We start from the raw sequence: 18,086 nt of genomic DNA, 5'->3' as shown, positions 1-18,086 counted from the left end.
ACACTTCACTGCCTCCACCGGTAGCATCCTTCAACAACTACAGCAACAACTAGAAGACAGAAAGCCCGAGAAGTTTCTCGCGCATCTTCAGTGATTTAAAAACTGATTAATCTGAACTAATTAATTCAATCAGCAAAGCTTAAACAATCTCAGTTTGCTCCATACGCAACCACTAATACTGCTTTAATTTCAATCCCTTTAGCTGGCACACCCTTTTCTTCTTTCCTCTTTGCCATGGACGGCGTGGTGCGCTGGAGAGAAAGTATTACACCGCGCTTCGGCGGATTGCATCCGCCGTACCCGCGGAAGTTTTAGGAGGCATCTTTCGAGCCACACGTGATGGCCAGAAGGCAAGCAGTTGTCTCCGCGCGTCACGTCCGCCGCCGCGTTGTGCAGGGAGCGCTCAAGTGCCGAGCAGGCCGCGCGACGTCTGCTCGGCGTTCTCGGCCGCGACGACGGCAGAGCTCTGCTGCCATGCACCTCCGACATGCACAGCCGGTGGCGCCGGCTTAACGCTTACGGTACTCGCGAAATTTAATGGGCGTCCCTCGCACATAGAATGGACCGACTAATTGGCCGCGTCACTTTCGTCACAGGTAAGCCCTTGGACGGCTTTTATTTGCGTTATTCTTGCGAACTAGTGCGTTGCACAGGTTCCGGGTGGCTTGCGCGGACTTTCAGCGGATTGCATGCACGGAGCAAACACACCGCAGGTCGCGCACCCCTGCCCTTTAACATGAACAACAGCCAGTGAAAATGGTAATCACAGAACTTCTCTGTCGGAGAACGCAGAGGCTACGGTGATACTTGCACGAGTGCAAAGGGTTAAAAGGAAATACTTGCCACGGACTTTGCTTCAGTAATAAGATACCGAACTCTGTTTTTAACACAAAGTCTACCAATACGGTGTTTAGCAAATACATCCTCGAAAGACAATGGGTATTTAACACGTGGCTGCATAATAGATGGACACGACCTGGTGAATCAGCTAAGATTACACTGCGAACTGCAGTGAACCCGGCTTCAGCTCCATCAAGAGCCCTAGAGTGGTGAACACGCGAGTATTTGCTCCGCGGAAAACTCAGAAGCTTAGTTGATTCAGTACAAAACTTGTGCGCATGATCTGAAAGCCCGTCCAGTGATCTTGCTAGCCCCAATTCGACCTGTAAAATGACTTGTGCTGTGTTCACAGCAAGATCACAGCATAGGAAATGATCTCCGCTAGACGCAGACTTCTACGTCTCACAGCCGCGAAGGTGAGCGTACACAGCACTTTGGTCATGGAGGAGTCAGGGGGCGACGACCGAAACAGGGCACAGTTCTAGCTTACAAAGCATGCACTGAGCTTTGCCCTGAACAGCACGGTGTGTGCCGCTATATGGTGCATACAAGTATACCGCAAATCACTGCAGACGTCAATAAAGGCGGCAGAAAGCTGCATTCGGCTGCTCAGTCAAGGTTGCTGCAAACAATAGCCGTCGGGACGGCCGTGCAAAAAAAAAAAGCTTCACATTCTCATTTCGACGTGGAAGGCGTCCATAATGAGCTGATAAAAAAAAACGCGGACTACAGATAACTGATATCATAGAGCTTGAAAACTGAACGCAAGTGTAAACGTCACTATGCGAAAATCTGAATTCCAGCGCTCTGGTTGCTCTGGCTTTGTAACCTTGGATTACTGAAGTGAAATCAGTCAATCTATCAATGATTAGCACAGCCTTGTAGTTTAGGCGCCGAAATGATGTGCATTCCCCCGAATAGGGGAATTCAAAAATGTCAGAGCCCATTTTGGCTCTTGCATTTACGAATCACAAGAGCCAAAATGAGTGCGACTAAAAATGCTGATAAATACAAGCACTTTCTGTGACGGCGTGAAGGAGAAGCACAGAAACAACTTTATCGTATGCCAGCATTAAGAAGCATAGAATGACGTCAGCAATATTTGGGATGAGTCTGAGGCAAAAATGTTACGCAAGTACACTAACCGGCAGTTCACTAGGAACGTTTTATACGTATACGCAGTACAAGACACGGAAACAGTGGCAAGATGCTCGCGACACAGGAACTGAATCCTGGTTTCGAAGGACACTTGTAATTTCTTTTGGCTTTAATTAACACAACAAAACGCATGCACGAGGCTATCAGAAAAAAAGAAATTGGGGAAAGCATTACGCACCAAATATCCGAACGAATTCCTTTGTCGGATGCTGTTCGCCGCAGTGCTGAATCTCAACGCAACAGGATCGGACACGTGGTAGCATTGCGTACATGGAAGCTCTACAATAACCTGAAGTTAATGGTCACTAATTTCAGACAACAGCGCCAGCTCCTCGACAACCTTTATGGACAAGAAATTGTGCCCCTTGCACTTTATTTTGCGGAACGCGCAAGCTACTATTGTGGGAGCTGTAGCAGGAAAACAGAAGGAATTTTTCCTGCTGCACACATTTGATATCCAACGATATACTTGCGCCACTAAATCGCTGGCATTTCTTCCTATGAACACTGAACGGACAACAACGATGATAAAAAGGCGACTGCTCGGCGTTCACCGCGTGTCACGCGATATAATGCAGCATTGATAAGAATGTGACCTTTTCCCGCCAAATGGAGAACATGGTTCGCTCCCGCACTCAGTCATTCGTTTTGGAATTATGGGACAGCACGAACTGCGGAGGCACAGGTGCCTTGCACATCCTCGCGACTTCCACTCGTTGTGGTCCCTAAACCAGTTACCATAACCTCAGAATTACAGCAAAGAAAACGAGAAATGGCGCAAATGTTGCAGCGGATTTTTTTTTTCCCTCCTAACTTTCATTGAAATATCGTAAGACGATCAAATCTTACATTCCCCTGTAAAGAATGAAGCGCCGACACAACATGCGTTAGTTTTCGGCAAGGTCAGGTCTATACATTTCAAGATTCGCAGCGTCCGTACGCAAAGACTTAGCTTGTTTACCTCGATTGACGCACGCAAGGCCGCAACCTGGCTGGAGTCTTCTGACGGCGCGAACGGCCCCATAGCGAGTGGGGGCCACTCACTTATACCAGATTTCTGCTCTAGTTCACTCTAAGCACTCGTTTGACGGGAAAGGTGAAACGTGAGGAGCACCTGGTCACGCGCATACGCTATTCAGAGACGCCAGTAGCACTGATGCCAGCCGAGACGACACAAGCACTTCAACCTCTCGTGCAGTCAAGAAATGACGATTAAATACCGAGCACGTGCAACGGACTGCAGTGGTTGGTTTGCTGCCCGTCTTACATACAAACTACGTTGCATCCCGGGCCCTGTGCCCCTGCGCGCACGCGCGCATTATCGCTAACCAGAAAACACGTCGACAAACTGGGCGCGGTCATGCTGTTGTGGGAGAAGCTACCGCCCGGGGAGAAGAAAGAATGGTGGCATGCGCTGAATATATCGCCGTCCGTTGCTCCTAACTTACGCAGCATGCTGCGCGAAAGATAGAGCCGCAGCGTTACCGACGCAGCTGCTTGTCGCAGGGGCGCTGCCGGCAGCTGCCAAAGGACCCATTGTGTCCGTGCTCCCGGAATCGCGCCGGTTGTTGGCTGCGTAAAGGCCATACGTGCGCCCGGACTGCGCGTAGCAGCCACAATGCTGGAAGGCACCGATGAGTCGGAGGGCGCCTCCCGCAGTAGCAGCGTGTTCAGAGTGGTGCACGCAAAGCTCAGAAATAAAGAAACGAAACTTGCGTCAGAAACAACAGCCTCGCATTGCAAGGAAGCCGAAAGCCGACGAGACGCTGCCGTGACAGACACTCGGATTTATGTAGACTTTATCGACGTACAGCCCTGTACAGATCGCTCGAGTGGCGTTCTGCTGAGGAAACGAAGTGATGTTTTATGGCAGCTGCTGAGTTTTCACGACAATTTTTGCATTCGAGTACAGCCGTATAAACATAGAAGCAATAAAGACGCAGGCACTGGACCCCTAACAAAGTAGGTGTGCTAAAATTTCGATTTATTTGTCCTTCAGCAAAATGGTTCCACGTCGGTACGTATCGGACAACATCATTTGCAAGATAGCACAGAACCTGTGAAATGAAGTGGCGAGAAACAAGCGACAGCTTCCATTCTTCAGCTATTTGTACTGAGCACCTTAAGTGAGAGATAAATCGTTATGCGACACACAGTGCAATAATGAAGACGGATTTACATAACACCACAGGAGAAGCGCTGCGGTTTCACTTAGGGCCGTCAATGCGCTGTGTGCACCGTAATAAATCGGAACCAATCGCCACATCTAGCTTCGTTACTTCAACATTTAAATCGGCTGGTATGTAGAAAGTGGTGATCTATGCCACAGTCACCACATTTGCAGTACCTTGGGTTCAGGTATGTTGATAGAAACCAAACAACTGCCATCCGCAAAAAGAGAGAAAAAAAAAAGAGTTCAGGCGATGTGTTAATACATGATTATGGGAATCATCCACTCAGGAGCACAAAAAAAATCCTACATGCGCTTCTTTTTTTTTTTGGTGATCACAAGAAGCGCGCAATTGTTGCGTTGTGATGTGATGAAATATAGTATGTTCCGGCTAAAAAGCGTCCAAGCGTTAGCAGCTTAAAGGGATTATCCGGTTATTCCGTACACAATAACAATTTTAACAAGTAGTGCACACAGCATTCGCTTGTGCAAAAAGCAATCCTAACATACGGTTTCAGATTTGAATAAAATAAAACGAGAGAGAAAAACTTATACATTATTGATTACTTATTAATGAGCAAGAAAAGAAAAACTGTACGCCGGTGGCTGCCACCTTAATAATGGTCAGCAGTTGTGGAAGGAGGAGAGATGAAAACAGAAAGGGACAGAGAGAAAAGAAAACGCTACAGCTCCGGAAACGCGCCAACTGCCATCAAAAGGCGAAGAAGCGCCCATCTATAGACGGGTGGGACACAACGCCACCTGAAGCAGATCATTCACCCTAGACAAGAGCAACCGGGTAGCAAGTTTAATAAAGTGGCTACAGTCGTACTGCGGTTGGCAGGGCGCAGCGAACGTAGTGCACCTAAAAGCATCAGGTGTTCTCTGATGCTCGGCAGCCGCGGCACAATCTGAGCCGACACCTCTCAATTTACTGACTCATATTTGTCACCAGGTCGTAGTATGTGAAATCTGAAGCGTTACGATCTAACGAGACATATTTTTGCTCACTTGACACCGGTAGACATTCGCTGGGAAAAGGTGCAGCAACGCAGCGGGTCTAGGCAGTCAATTCGACGGAAAGGCAGACAGCGCCACTTCCCGGCGGTAGCGGCGTTGGTGCCACTTTTGTACATGCAACGGATAATCCTTTTAGCGTTCGCACCTATACAAAAGGACTGTTGTTCGCGTTCAGTGTTGCACTTTGCGTTTACTAAAGGCAACGATTTACACAGTACTACTTGCAGCAGCGTCGCCAGCGTTAGCAACCTGTGATGAGGCGGAGGCTGTCAGCGGACTCCAGCAATGCAAGGACCAGATCCACCAGATAGACAAAAACACATTTAACGCTTCCAACGCCGACCACAAAGAGCAACTCTGTTGGTAAGCGCATGTTGCTTTTATCCAAACGAGTCTTGTACGACGGTCGCCCCGAAAGTAGTAGTAGTAGTAGTAGTGGTTTATTTAAAATAACATAAAAGGAAGGTAAAAGATTTTTTGCTAGCCCCGGCATCTGCCATCACGTGCGGCGGCACCTGAGCTGGGGCAGCGGAAAGAAAGGATAGCAGACAGGTGGGAGAAATGAAATAAAAGAGGTGAGGGGACAGAAGAAAGACATGGGGGGAGGTAAATAGTACACTACGTAAAATAAATATACACTGCATAAAAACATTAAAAGTGAACACTATAAATGCAAAATAAATATACTATATACATTATTTACACAAAGAGTCAAAACCGAAAGTAGTGCCTATTAATTTTTTGGGAAAACCCAAATGATAGTCAGCTAAACGACACTTCTTCGCGGTGCATGTTAAAAGCTGCAGCACCACATTTTTCGGCAGAGTCTGCACCGTGGCCCTTGAGCCCAAGGTCGCGGGATCGAACCCCGCCGTGATGCAAAAAACGCCCTGTGCGCTGTGCGACGTTAGTGCACGCTAAAGACACAACGTGGTCTAAATTCACTCAGAGCCCTCCACTACGGCCCTCCGTAGTCCTCGTCCACACTGGTTAAAAACTGAAGTTGGCCTGTATCGATAAATTTCCTGACTCTAGCGACAAAGTCGCTACTATAATTGAAAACGGAGCTTTTACAAGCTAGAAAAGGGCCCACAGATAAAATACAGGTTTCGCCATCACCGGGCCGATATCGAAAGCATAGTGCGGTGCATAGAGTCAGTTTTTCTCTGCGCGGATCCCAGAGGTAGGCTGCATCGTTATCCAGGGGTTTCGCCAGGATTTGAAATTTGGGGGGGGCGGGGGGTGGGGTGAGGATAGGGGAGTAGCCGAAGTCTCTTTCATTTTTTTTTTTTGTGTCTTGATGTGTCGCGGACTAGCAACGCTTATGACTTCATCACACAAGACAAAGACTGCAAACAATTACTTCACTTTACAGAGTAGCTAATGTCATATTTATGAGCAGACAAAACTATATAAAGAAAAAGGACTACATAAAATGAGCCGATAAACTACGTGGCAGCACGATTACTGGCATTATATGTACAGAAAGGGAAGAAAAAGAAATCAAGGCTGTTCCACACTGCTCGCGAAACGCAGATGCGGAAAACGCCGCAAAAAACACGCGCACCTGTGCACTAAAGATAACAGATCAACACACCAAGAAGTGGAATTCATGCTCAACACTGTGCATACACTTTGCAGGTACTCGTATACCGGAGCTTTGATATCAGCCACACGATTTTAATGACACTGACACATCTAGGTATCAATTTACGGCTGCCACACGCAGTTGGTTAAATATGTACAAGCACGGGCACTTGACACATCCCGACCATTCACTCAATAACTACAAACTAGTAAAAGAAACATAAACAAAGACATGAGGATTTATATATTTCCTACTAATAAAATAAATAAACTGCCACAATTACATGGCGCATTCTCAACTACATTCCGAGCAGTTACATCGTTACGAATTAAGGGGGTGTCTTCAGAAAAACAAAGGGGTGTGTATACCCCCATTTCCGTTCCCCGGGGGTGCGTGTAGTAAAATGACTGCCGTCATTCACTTTAAAAACGTGATCACGGGGTAGTAGACGTCACTAGTTTGAATCGAGTGGCGGGAAAATTAAATGTAATCTCATCAGCAAAAAAGGCAAATATTGCTGCCGGACAGACAAACACCAACAGAGTCATTTTTACTGAGAACAAAATTGGGTGGAGTTGTCTTCAGTGACCGTTTAAGGCCACCATACCATACCATACCGGTGGCAGAGTGGTTACGGCGCTCGGCTGCTAGCCCATAAAACGCGGGTTCGATCCCGGCCGCGGCGGTCGAATTTCGATGGAGGCGAAATTCTAGAGGCCCGTGTACTGTGCGATGTCAGTGCACGTTAAAGAACCCCAGGTGGTCGAAATTTCCGCAGCCCTTCACTACGGTGTCTCCCATAGCCTGAGTCGCTTTGGGACGTTAAACCCCCATAAAACCAAACCATACCATACCATACCATACCATACCATACCATACCATACCATACCATACCATAGCAGATAGCACATTTGCCAGCGAGGAACAAGAGCCTTGCCGCGCTGGAAAAAGGATGCACCAACGAGGGTGATCCACTGGTTCACAACACGCATGACGGCACTGCTGCCAAAATAAAATGTTCTCCACGTAGTCCTTCCGTTATTACACCAAAGGGACGGTAGCCACGAGTGCCGAATTCGATTTGTAACGTCGTCAAGGCAGTCAATCCTAGATTTCCAATGAGCTACAAGATCTTCCAACTATTACGGCGCCAAATGAGTGGCGAGAGAAGACTTTCCATTTTTTAAGGCCTGACTGTCGGAATTCGGGCCTTTAGCTCCGTAGAGGTTGCAATTGTTAAGTCTGTTGACAGTCTCCCCGGGTCAGAATTAATACAAAGGATCACCCCTTTGGTGACCCAAATGACAACACACATCAGCGTTCCCGTTTCAGGGCTGCATCTTGGAACTCCTTTGCGATGTCTATAGATAGTTCAGATGTCGCGCATGTACGAACAGTCGTTCTGACCCAGGCTCACCATTTTTTGTTACCGGTAAAGCTGACGACTATAAAACTCTTACAGTTAGCCTCTTTTTAGTTCAATATACAGTGTGTTTCAGCTAAGGCTTTCCACAATTTTAAAAAATGGGCGTTTAGAGTTAGCAGAGCGTTTTTTTCGGCATAGCATTGTCAGTGGTGTAGCACATCAGAATACCGCTAAGACGCGCTCACTAGCAGGTCAGCAAGGCTGAGGAAAAGCAGTCTTAGAAAAACAAATTCTTGTCTGCAGAATATTCAAAGAGAAACTCGCTTTATTTTCTTTTCAAGCTCATTGCGAGGCGAATTTTTTTCTGTACATTCTTCTGTTTATTCTGATCAGAGCTTTGTTTCTGAGAAAGTCGATTTTAAAGCTTTCCATTTTTTTACCGCATCTGCAGCTGTAAATTTCTACTGCCAAGCCACGTTTGCTATGTCAAAAACAACACTCGCCACCCGGTACATGCTCCAGGTCGGCTGAACAAAAAAAAAATGTCAAGGTTGTTTCCGACCACTTCCAGACATTTTGTGCTCAGCGCCTCACTGTTTGCAGTCCGTAGTTCAACAATATAGCCCTGCAGACAGCGTACAAGTTTTTTCCACTAACATCTCTGACAAAAATGTTGCCACTCACTCCAATATGTTTCGGTCCCCCTTTCTGGTGCTCAGTGCAACGAAGAGAGGAAGCTTTGAGAAATATGCGATATGCAACTTTAGTAGCAAGCTGCACAGCACCAAAATTTGCAGAAGCGCGCGGATGCGTGCTCAGCCGCTAGCACGATTCTATAAACAGCGCGAAGGAACCCGACGAAGAACGAGCCAAACAGGACACATCCAATTCAGCGCTGTCCTGCAGCACCTTTATTCCTTTGCCTGGCTTCTTCGAGCTGTTTCTATTATCACACAACTTAATCACCTCGGCGAGCTAACCTTGCTACTCAAACCACTGCTACCATCACCCGACGCACAGCGGCTGAGCGACACTCGTAGTAAAGTGGTCCTCCATTATACCGACAGTGCAGCGAGTTCCGAACTGATGGTCCCGTTAGATCGAGCTTCCAACGCCATTTCTTTCAATACGCCATGAACAACGTATGCTGACATACTCACTGATATATGGATACTGCCGCTTTTTGTCATATTTTTGTGAAACCAACGTAGACGCTTCGCGAACCGATTCCGCTCGAATATTGTTACGTCGTCCAAAGCACACACTCAAAAAGCAGCCACAATGCTGTTAGTGATAGTTTCCAGCGCGCTTTCTGCAAATTCTGCGGACACACGCCAGCAAGTGCTGCCACAGGTCAAGGATTTTACCAAGCGCACTGAACGTGCACAGAATGTCTCTCTGCGACTATAGGTATAACGCTGTAAGAACTCTTACATCTTCCTTACTTGAATTGCCATCGTCCCCATGCCTGTAAATAGCAGTGCAGCAGATTTAAAACAAACTTCCGCACTGCAGAATACCGACGTTCTGCGCTGACAGAAGCGAGGTTTTCATCACAGAACTAGTGCAAAAAAAAAAAAAAACAGGCGCAATGCTTGGCAACTGACCGCTGCCGCTTTTCTCTCTCGTTCCGTTCGTAGCAAATGCAAAACTTGCCCAATGTTATTTCAGCCGGATACAACTGGGAACGCAGCGGAAAAAGCCCTTGAAGGAGCTCCCCCCAACAAATGGCGCCGGCCTGTTGCCATGACATAGCGGTCGGCGGCCTTGCACCTGCTAGGACTGACGTCATGACAATAGGCTGACGACATTGGTTGGAGGGAGCATTTGCCGCTGCGTTCTTGAGTTGTATCAGACTATAAAGCAGTGCGGAACGCCTACCGTGGACGTTGTTTGCTGTCTTCTCGTAAGAGATACCCATCCGAGGGTGTTTCTCAGATGCTCGATGCAGGCGAAACGCAAAAGGCGCCGGAGTGCTGTGCGATATCACTGGACGTTTAAAGATTCTCAGGTGGTCGAAATTACTCCGCAGCCCTCAACTACGACACCTGTTCTTACAGCGCAACTGAAGAGGTTTTAGAATTCGATTAGTTTCAACGAGCAAAATGTGTGAAACTCGCACGTAAAGCAAGCGAAACCTTTTTGCGCTAGCATTTGAAATGGTGACCTAATCGCCGACAAAAGCGGCGTCGACGTTCAGGCTCCTCTGCAGTGTACAGCGACAGGCAGAGGGCGCAAAAATGACGTCACGTACGGCGGCGCTAAGTTTCCAGCGATGAGGCGGCTGTTTCAATAAACAAAACGAATGCTGTCGAAGGTGAAGGAGGAGGAGGGACTGTAATGGAACAGGAGAGCTCTGCCTGGTTGTCGGCCTGGCATGCTACTCCAGGGTCGAAGGTGAAGCTCACGAAGCATTGCTTGGCGACGTCGGAATGCACACAGCGGCATGTAGCGGACATCTAAAGTTTCGGCAACAATGATGTCACGACAAGTTTCCCCGCACTCCTCCAAAGCAGTGTGAGAAGTCTGACTATCGTCGCGGTTTTAATCTGTGATTACGTCACTATTTTAAACGCTAGCGCAAAACTACTTTGCATGCTTCGCCTAGAAGCTTCATAGATTCGAAGTCTTGAATAACCTCGAATTCTCAAAAACCATTGCATCTTCCCTTTAATTCTCTCACTCCCTCCTCTATCCTTTCCTCAAAACCGTGTTATTAGACATGCTGGTCAAGACGCACTCGGAACGCTCGGTTTCGAATGGCATTAAGAAATTCGACAACAAAAACAAAACCAGACAGACAAGCCCTCTTGTCCAAAGGTTGGTTAGCTCCCCCTGGCTCTTGTTCATTTGGCTTTGTGTTGTCAAGAATCCCACCTTCCCTCTACTGTTCAGAAATTATCTTCAGGAAAAATAGCAGCTACGGCCCGAGTCGCCTTTTCAAAATGTCCACAGGGTGTTCCTAGATACTCCACGTCCAGGGTGCCCCAGCTAACGTGGGCAAAGGGTTGCAAAAGAAGCAAACTGCACCGATCGAGTACACTGCAGCTGAGACACAAACTAGAAGAGCGTAGTTGGCGGAAACCGCTGGATACCCGGAAAAGTTTCCAAAAGAAACTAGCAGAACGCCGACACCATAACTGGCTCAATTTATGGAACTACAGCTTTATCTTTTTTCCTCGCGAAAATCCGGACGTCAAAAGAATCCGGCCTCTCGTGCGCGCAGGCAGCGGCTGCGCGAGGTACGACCAGTACGGGAGCGCTGTCACGCGTGGGATGTTCCAAATACGCGGATTGGTGCGGAGAGCCTACCTGGCGGCATACCTCAGTGGAGCCCTGGACCAGGGGCCCCAACCCTGTTAAGACGGGCTGCAATAACTCATCGGAAGATGAAGAAGACAGCCCGCGACCGCTAATAACACATTTTAATATCAAATATAAAGTTTTTCCTCCTCCTCCAAATGCGCGCCCTTTCCACAAGCATATAAACTTCGTGCATTTTTTTTACTTTACAACGCGGAGTGAAAATCGCGCATTTTCTGATTTATACTGAGGCTCTGCAATCTTTTCACTGTTCCTTTTCGACAGTTTGGAAGTTCGAACGGTTTAAATCGGCATTAAATATCCTGCACGCTCTCCGCTTAGCGACAACCAACAAAGCTCTAACTTCCTTGAACCCCTGGCTCACGTTAGCTAGGTCACCTTTACGAAAGCAAAAGTATTTTCTATGAAGACACAATTGGAATAGTGTTGCCATCATGAAAACAATTTTCAACAGAAGCTTGCACCAGCTTGTAGAGCTGAGTACAACAAACATAATAAGTCATATATACAAAAAAAAACTGTTAGTCGATCTTCAGTGGATAGCTTGAATGCGTTCGCCCTTTCGGTTGCTGCTGATACTGATGTAGCTAATGCGCATATATGCGGTGGTAATTCTCTACACTCATATGTCGTTGGGAGTCCTCATACCACTCCTGGCACAGTGGTACAGCGGTTAAAGGACTAGAGATCGCTAATTTTAGTAGCTTGGATTTATGGGGCTTAAAGGCGGCTCTGAATAAAGTTGCGGTATGCTTAGGATGTTAAGGACGACGCTTCACAAATATCCTCCAGCAAGAATGTTTTTTTATTGCGTTTTTTAGAAACTGTTATCTGTAGTCAAAATTTGAATTTACGCGTCTTTGCGCCTCTCTCTCGACACTTTTTGCAACATGAAATGTCGATGCTTCTCGGCCGGCCTCATCCACTCGGTCCCTTCGCCGGCTGCCGATGCGCGCGGGAGGAGGGGGCGGAGCTTCCGGCCGTGGCTATTCCATTCCATTCCAAAAAACTTTTATTTCCATCAGAAATGGAGACCCCCTACTCCCTACCCCTGGCGCGCAGGCCTAGGGGCAGGGGCCGGGGCCTCCGCGACTAGATGCAGGCAAAGAGTTGCTGTCTCTTCGCGGCCTCTACCGCCAGATGGATGGCTTTCCTCTGCATGGCGGGGTCCGCGCTTTGCAAAAGGGTCTCCCAGGCTTCTCTACTATTTATTCCTTCATTGACCCCTGGGGAGTGTGTGCATTGCCAGATTATGTGGTCGAGGGTCCCCCTCTCCCCGCATTCCTTACATTTATCGTCTATGCCTTCGTCTTTCAGGACGTGTGATGCCCATACCGGATTTATGTAGTTTCCTGCTTGTAATCTGCGCCAAGTTGTTGCCTCTCTGTTTCCGAGCTCTTTGTCCGGTGGAGGGACAGTTCTTCGCTGTAATCTTTTCTATTATCTCCGTGTATGTCTGTAGTCTCTCGTCAAGCTCCTTGCAATCGGGCGGCTCTGCTCTTGCCCGGAGGTAGAGATCTCGGGCTAAGAGGTGCGCCGCCTCGTTGCCTGGAACTGACGCGTGAGCTGGTGCCCATATGAGGCTAAGTTTTCTATCAATTTTCCTTCCAACTAGTATTCGCACCGCTTCTGGTGCTACTCTGCCCCTTCCGTAATTGTGGATGGCTGTTTTGCTGTCGCTTATTATGTAACTTGCCTTGGTGCCTACGCAAGCAAGCGCTATTGCTACTTCTTCCGCTACCTCTGGATTGCGGCTGCGTATTGTTGCTGCCGAGATTGCTTTAACTTGGCCAACTACTACCGAGGCTACTGCTGCTCCCAGTTTGCCGCTCGTCGCATCTGTGTATGCCACTGTCTCGCTGTTTACTTCGCTGAAGCGTTTGACTAGTGCTTCAGCTCTTTTTTCCCTCCTTTCCTTATTGGCTATGGTACCTACGTGACGTCAGGAAGAGACCTCACGCCGAGCCAATGACAGCCCTCCGCTGCTGACGTAACGAGCGCTGCATGACGCGTTGCGCGCGGATTCGGGCGAAAGCTCGGCACCGCAGGTCGCCGCGAGGCGTGGAAGCGCGAATTAAAAAATTATATTCTAAACTATCGGTTCGCTTTTTAGGTGCTATACGTGGCATGCGCTATACACAGCATGAACACTCGGTGGTCTGTACTCTATATAATGCAAGCGTATTATAACCAACCTCAAACACCCTTTTCAGGAATGCTTTAATGCCCCAAATCACTCAGGCTATGTATGGGGACGCTGTGGTGGAGGGCACCAGAAAATTTGGGTGCTATACACAGCACGAACACTCGGTGGTCTGTACTCTATATAATGCAAGCGTATTATAACCAACCTCAAACACCCTTTCCAGGGACGCTTTAATGCCCCAAATCACTCAGGCTATGTATGGGGACGCTGTGGTGGAGGGCTCCAGAAAATTTCGACCTTCTAGATTTCAACGTATTGACATTGCACGGGCCTCTAGCATTTCGCCACCATCGAAGTGCGACCGCTACAGCTGGGATTGAACCCGCATCTTTCGAGTCAGCACGCGAGCACCATAACCACTCAGCCACCACAGCGGCTAATTTTAATAGCGTATTTTCTTCTTTCAAATGATGAGTTTCGAATTAGAATACATGGATCACTGCATGGTATTCGCCTACGACCGCCAAAACAGTTTGTAACTTAATATCTTCTTTCATGCTGTTTCGGTTTCGTCAACCGAACGATGGCTGCAATGTGTAGTTGGCCCTTCGGTCACATGAGGCATGAAAAAACTGCAATATAAACGCTGACACGTAGGTTTAATTCGCAACACTTTGGCCAGCTTGCTTCACGAGCTGGAATGACAACAGACGACATATTAGCAGTTATAGTGCAATTTTTTTTCAGGCCTCACGTGACCCAACGACAAAGACCAACTACACATCACAGCCGTCTTCGGTTCATGAAACAGAAACAGTGTCAAAAAGAAATTATATTATTTAATGGTCAAAGGCAAACTGATGTCCAACGCATCATATGAAGGAAAACACACAAACAGAATTTTTGGAGCCCATAGTCTTTTAAGCGATGTGCCAAACAGCCACCGGTGGGGCTTGCCAGACCCAGGTAGCTCTCCCGGAGCAACATCTCGTGACCAGCCATTAACTGTAACCACCATACTGCAACAATAGGCAGATTGTGATGACATTACAAGGTACACAGACGTCACAAGTGATGGAGGTCGCCATTTCGGCTTTCACAGACCCTTTTAATGCTCACGTATTAATAATTTTGTCATACACAACTGCCCAGCCCGCAGTCGCTGCACCTCCAGGTTAAAAGCAACGCATCTTATCTTCCCAGCAGCGCCGTGGCCCAGTTCGAAGACTGCATCCGCACAGCGATACGTCACGCTGGCTGCCATCACGAGGTGGATTTCTTGGTAACCCTGCTGATGTCTAAGGCACGAGACATGCTGGGACATATCTACGATGCCAACTGCTGGTACGACTGCAAAAAAGCCGTTGCCAGTATGCTCAGCGCTTCTGCCGGGCTTGTAGCGCTGGCATTGGTGGCACTTTTGGGGACATGAAGCAACCTTGATGGCAGCAGTTACCGTGGCGAGACTTTAACATGGCCCCACGATCGGATCGCAGAGTGCCTGCAGGACTTCTGAAGTGTGCTCGCAAGGACGCTCATCTCTCCTACGTTCTTTTAGTGATCGTAGCAAACGCTTCATCAAAGCAGCCAGCCATCCACATGAATGTTTTGAGAGCATTCCCCAAAGGCTTGGCAGATGCATAGCTGAAAACCTATACAAATGCCCAGCGCGAACACATTAAAAATGTCATTCTATGGCATCCATTTAGCTCGCAAACTAAAATGCCCAACTTAGACATTGCTTTACCCCCCTACTACATCTGCTTTTGCATTCGAAAACGCAGAATATTAGTCAGCTGCGCAGCACGACTGTTGTTTTGCAGTCAGAACACAAAACCTTCATGGCCTTTGCTTCACTGGTCAAAGTCAGCATATATAAATGTACTCGTCTGTACTTCATAATGAAAGGTCTTCAACAGAGATATGCTTATTCATGTATGATATTTCAGCCCCTATAAAGCACAAGGCTCTGGGCAAAACATCGTACATGTTCCTTTCCCATGTTCAATGTTATTAAGTGCATTAATGTGTGTTCTGTGATTGTGATGTCTATAAAACTTAAATGATTACAGCAATTCCCAGTAGAAAAACAAATCTCAATATGTTGCTCATATTATATAGCATGCTACATCTTCTTTCGGTGTCAGGACATGTAGGAAGCTCCACCTGTAATAAAACCACAGATTGCTACATCTCTGTCCTTGAAGCCGAAAGCAACCAAGCTACTTAATGCATTCTAATAGTATTTTCTCTGCTGAATAACTATCTTACTGATGTCACATGTATGGTAAATAAAATATTGCCAAACCACCAGCCAAGCACAAAATGACATCCACCATGCCAGGGTTTTTAAGCACATTGTACCACTATCCTGTCTTCTGGGAACTGTGACACAGAGGTAAGGAATGAGCTTAGGTACAGTTCATCTGCAGTTTTCTCTTGGCTAATTGACGCAAATCTTATCATACTTTGTTGTACCATGACCAATTTTCGTTTTCATCAGCCTGAACACTTTGTTGCAGGATACAAAGAATTCTGCAGTCACATGCATGGTGTCAGCATTCAGAGGCAAATAGTCGCACTCTATTGCTTCCCTCCCTCGCTCTCTGAAATCGCTTTTGATCTCCCTCCCATATGTCACACAGACTTTTTGCTGTATTCTACCATACTCCTTTGTTTGCTTTCAGCACATGTTAATACAGTAAAACCTCGTTATTTCAGATTTCAAGGGGCTGCAAAATTTCAAAATTACCCGAAGGTCGAATTATCGAATAGCCCGCACAAAAACTGCCAAATCCCATCTGCAGCAGAATTTATTCGGGAAAAAACTAGCAGCAACTACAATTTTTCAAAGTTCTGTTAAATGATTTACTGCGTGCACTGTCCAAAGCGTCAATGCAAACTACTCCAATATGGTAGGGCCTTAGTGGCCTCCTCCACAGTGCTGTATGTGCGGAAACTTCCGTGCACAGTAAAAGGCACATGAAGAGGCTGCAGTTTCAGTGCAGTGGATGAACAGAAAACCGCGTGAACGGAAGCGACGGAAATATGCACTGGCGCAGTAACGGTGAAAACTCTTTTGAAAAAAGAAAAAGAAACGAAGATAAGTATATGGGGTTTAACGTCCTGAAGTGACATAGGGGCTAAAAGGGGAGCCGTAGTGGCGGGCTCCAGATTACTTTTACAACCACCTCAAGTTCTTTAAAATGCACTGGCATCTCACAGCACGTGGGCATTTTGCAGTTCTCTCCATTGAAATGTGGCCGCTGCAGCCAGGTTCGATTTCACAACCTTGGGATCAGCAGCCGAACGCCAAAGCCACTGAACCCACCACGACAGGTAAAAAATTGTAGCCTCTGTTGCCATCGAGAGTAGATGTAAGCATGAAATGCTTTGCGGTACTGTCATAGCACGGTCCAAGAAGTGCTTATAGTGCTAGCCACATTCCTGAAATGGGTCTTGTCCAGGTCATGCCACACCACACCACACCACACCACAGCACACCACATCACAAAGTAGTTCTGCCGTCTGTCTTGTTGAAGCACAGAACAAGCCAGAGAGATACGTGCTCACAAGCCAACTACACAAGCATGTAAACTTACAGTGCCTCAACTTAAAATGAACCTCGTTTCAGGGTCTCAAAGCTGCCAAACACAACGATATCTGCGGAGCCACTCACGCTTGAGCAACCTCGCTCTTTTATGGACACCATGCATCTGTTCATGGTTAAGCCACAATTTGAGGTGCCCACAAGCGCAACCTTTCATTCGAATCACTTCCACACCGGCGCGCGTCACGGCTTGTGAGCGATGAGATGGAAACACTACTGTGCACGCTGCTGCTGACAGCTTGACCTTTGCCGCGATAACAGAGGCTTCAAAGGCCCGCATGGGGCCCTTCCACTTGCGGCGCGCCAGTTACTTTAGCGTGCACCAAGATGAAAACCACTCAGACGAATGTCGTTGAAAGTTTGCTTCACATTCTCCCTGAGGTTCGCTATGGTTCCCGGGCCATATGTTTGTCCCGAGTTTTCCGCCAACAGAAGCTAAAATATTTCATGCTTCAATGAAATTCAGAGCGACATGCCAATCAAGCCTCGAAAAGGCGCGTAGCTCAGAAAATGAATCTATGCGACTGGACTATTTTTTCGGACTAGTGACGACAAATGAATCTATGCGACTGGACTATTTTTTCGGACTAGTGACGACAAACGGAAGGGCCCCGTCATGCCTGCCGTTGCGTGCACTCGGGAGTTGCACAGGCAACATACAAGTCAGGTTTGAGGAATGGCATAAGTACAATCACTTTCCGCCACCAGCTATACCTAAAGATGCCCACGTCTCGGGAGCCCGTCCAAATAAACCCGTACAAACCCAGCAGTGTCCGCATTAAGAGGTGCCCGATGCCAGATTTAAACCCCTGCCACACTGCAAGATTCAATGTCTTTCGAATTGAATGGCAATCGATGCACTGA

General features: G+C 47.4%; 1 protein-coding gene across 2 annotated transcripts; it reads left to right on the top strand.

Moving 5' to 3' along the window:
* Positions 1 to 385: 385 nt before the first annotated feature.
* Positions 386 to 15,925, top strand: LOC144113736 (uncharacterized). 2 transcript variants are annotated; one of them, XM_077647024.1, is made up of 3 exons: positions 386 to 596; positions 5,416 to 5,551; positions 14,816 to 15,925. In XM_077647024.1, the coding sequence occupies exons 1-3, from the start codon at positions 560 to 562 to the stop codon at positions 15,042 to 15,044; spliced, it is 402 nt and encodes a 133-aa protein (XP_077503150.1). In that variant the 5' UTR covers positions 386 to 559; the 3' UTR covers positions 15,045 to 15,925. The 2 variants fall into 2 exon arrangements, with proteins under 2 accessions (XP_077503150.1, XP_077503151.1); XM_077647025.1 differs by having other exon boundaries at positions 416 to 596; positions 14,819 to 15,494.
* The last annotated feature ends 2,161 nt before the right edge of the window (positions 15,926 to 18,086 follow it).

This window comes from Amblyomma americanum, chromosome 1 (assembly GCF_052857255.1).
Source record: "Amblyomma americanum isolate KBUSLIRL-KWMA chromosome 1, ASM5285725v1, whole genome shotgun sequence".
Classification (NCBI taxonomy): domain Eukaryota; kingdom Metazoa; phylum Arthropoda; class Arachnida; order Ixodida; family Ixodidae; genus Amblyomma; species Amblyomma americanum.
Note: the sequence above shows the minus strand (reverse complement) of the source record. Positions and strands in the feature narration are given on the sequence as shown.

What these genes read in the sequence shown, in the direction of transcription:
- LOC144113736 (XM_077647024.1), top strand. Translation starts at nt 560, where the DNA reads ATGGACCGACTAATTGGCCGCGTCACTTTCGTCACAG. An exon ending in CCGCGTCACTTTCGTCACAG is followed by an intron (nt 597 to 5,415) that starts GTAAGCCCTTGG and finishes TACTACTTGCAG; the next exon opens with CAGCGTCGCCAGCGTTAGCA. An exon ending in CACAAAGAGCAACTCTGTTG is followed by an intron (nt 5,552 to 14,815) that starts GTAAGCGCATGT and finishes TTATCTTCCCAG; the next exon opens with CAGCGCCGTGGCCCAGTTCG.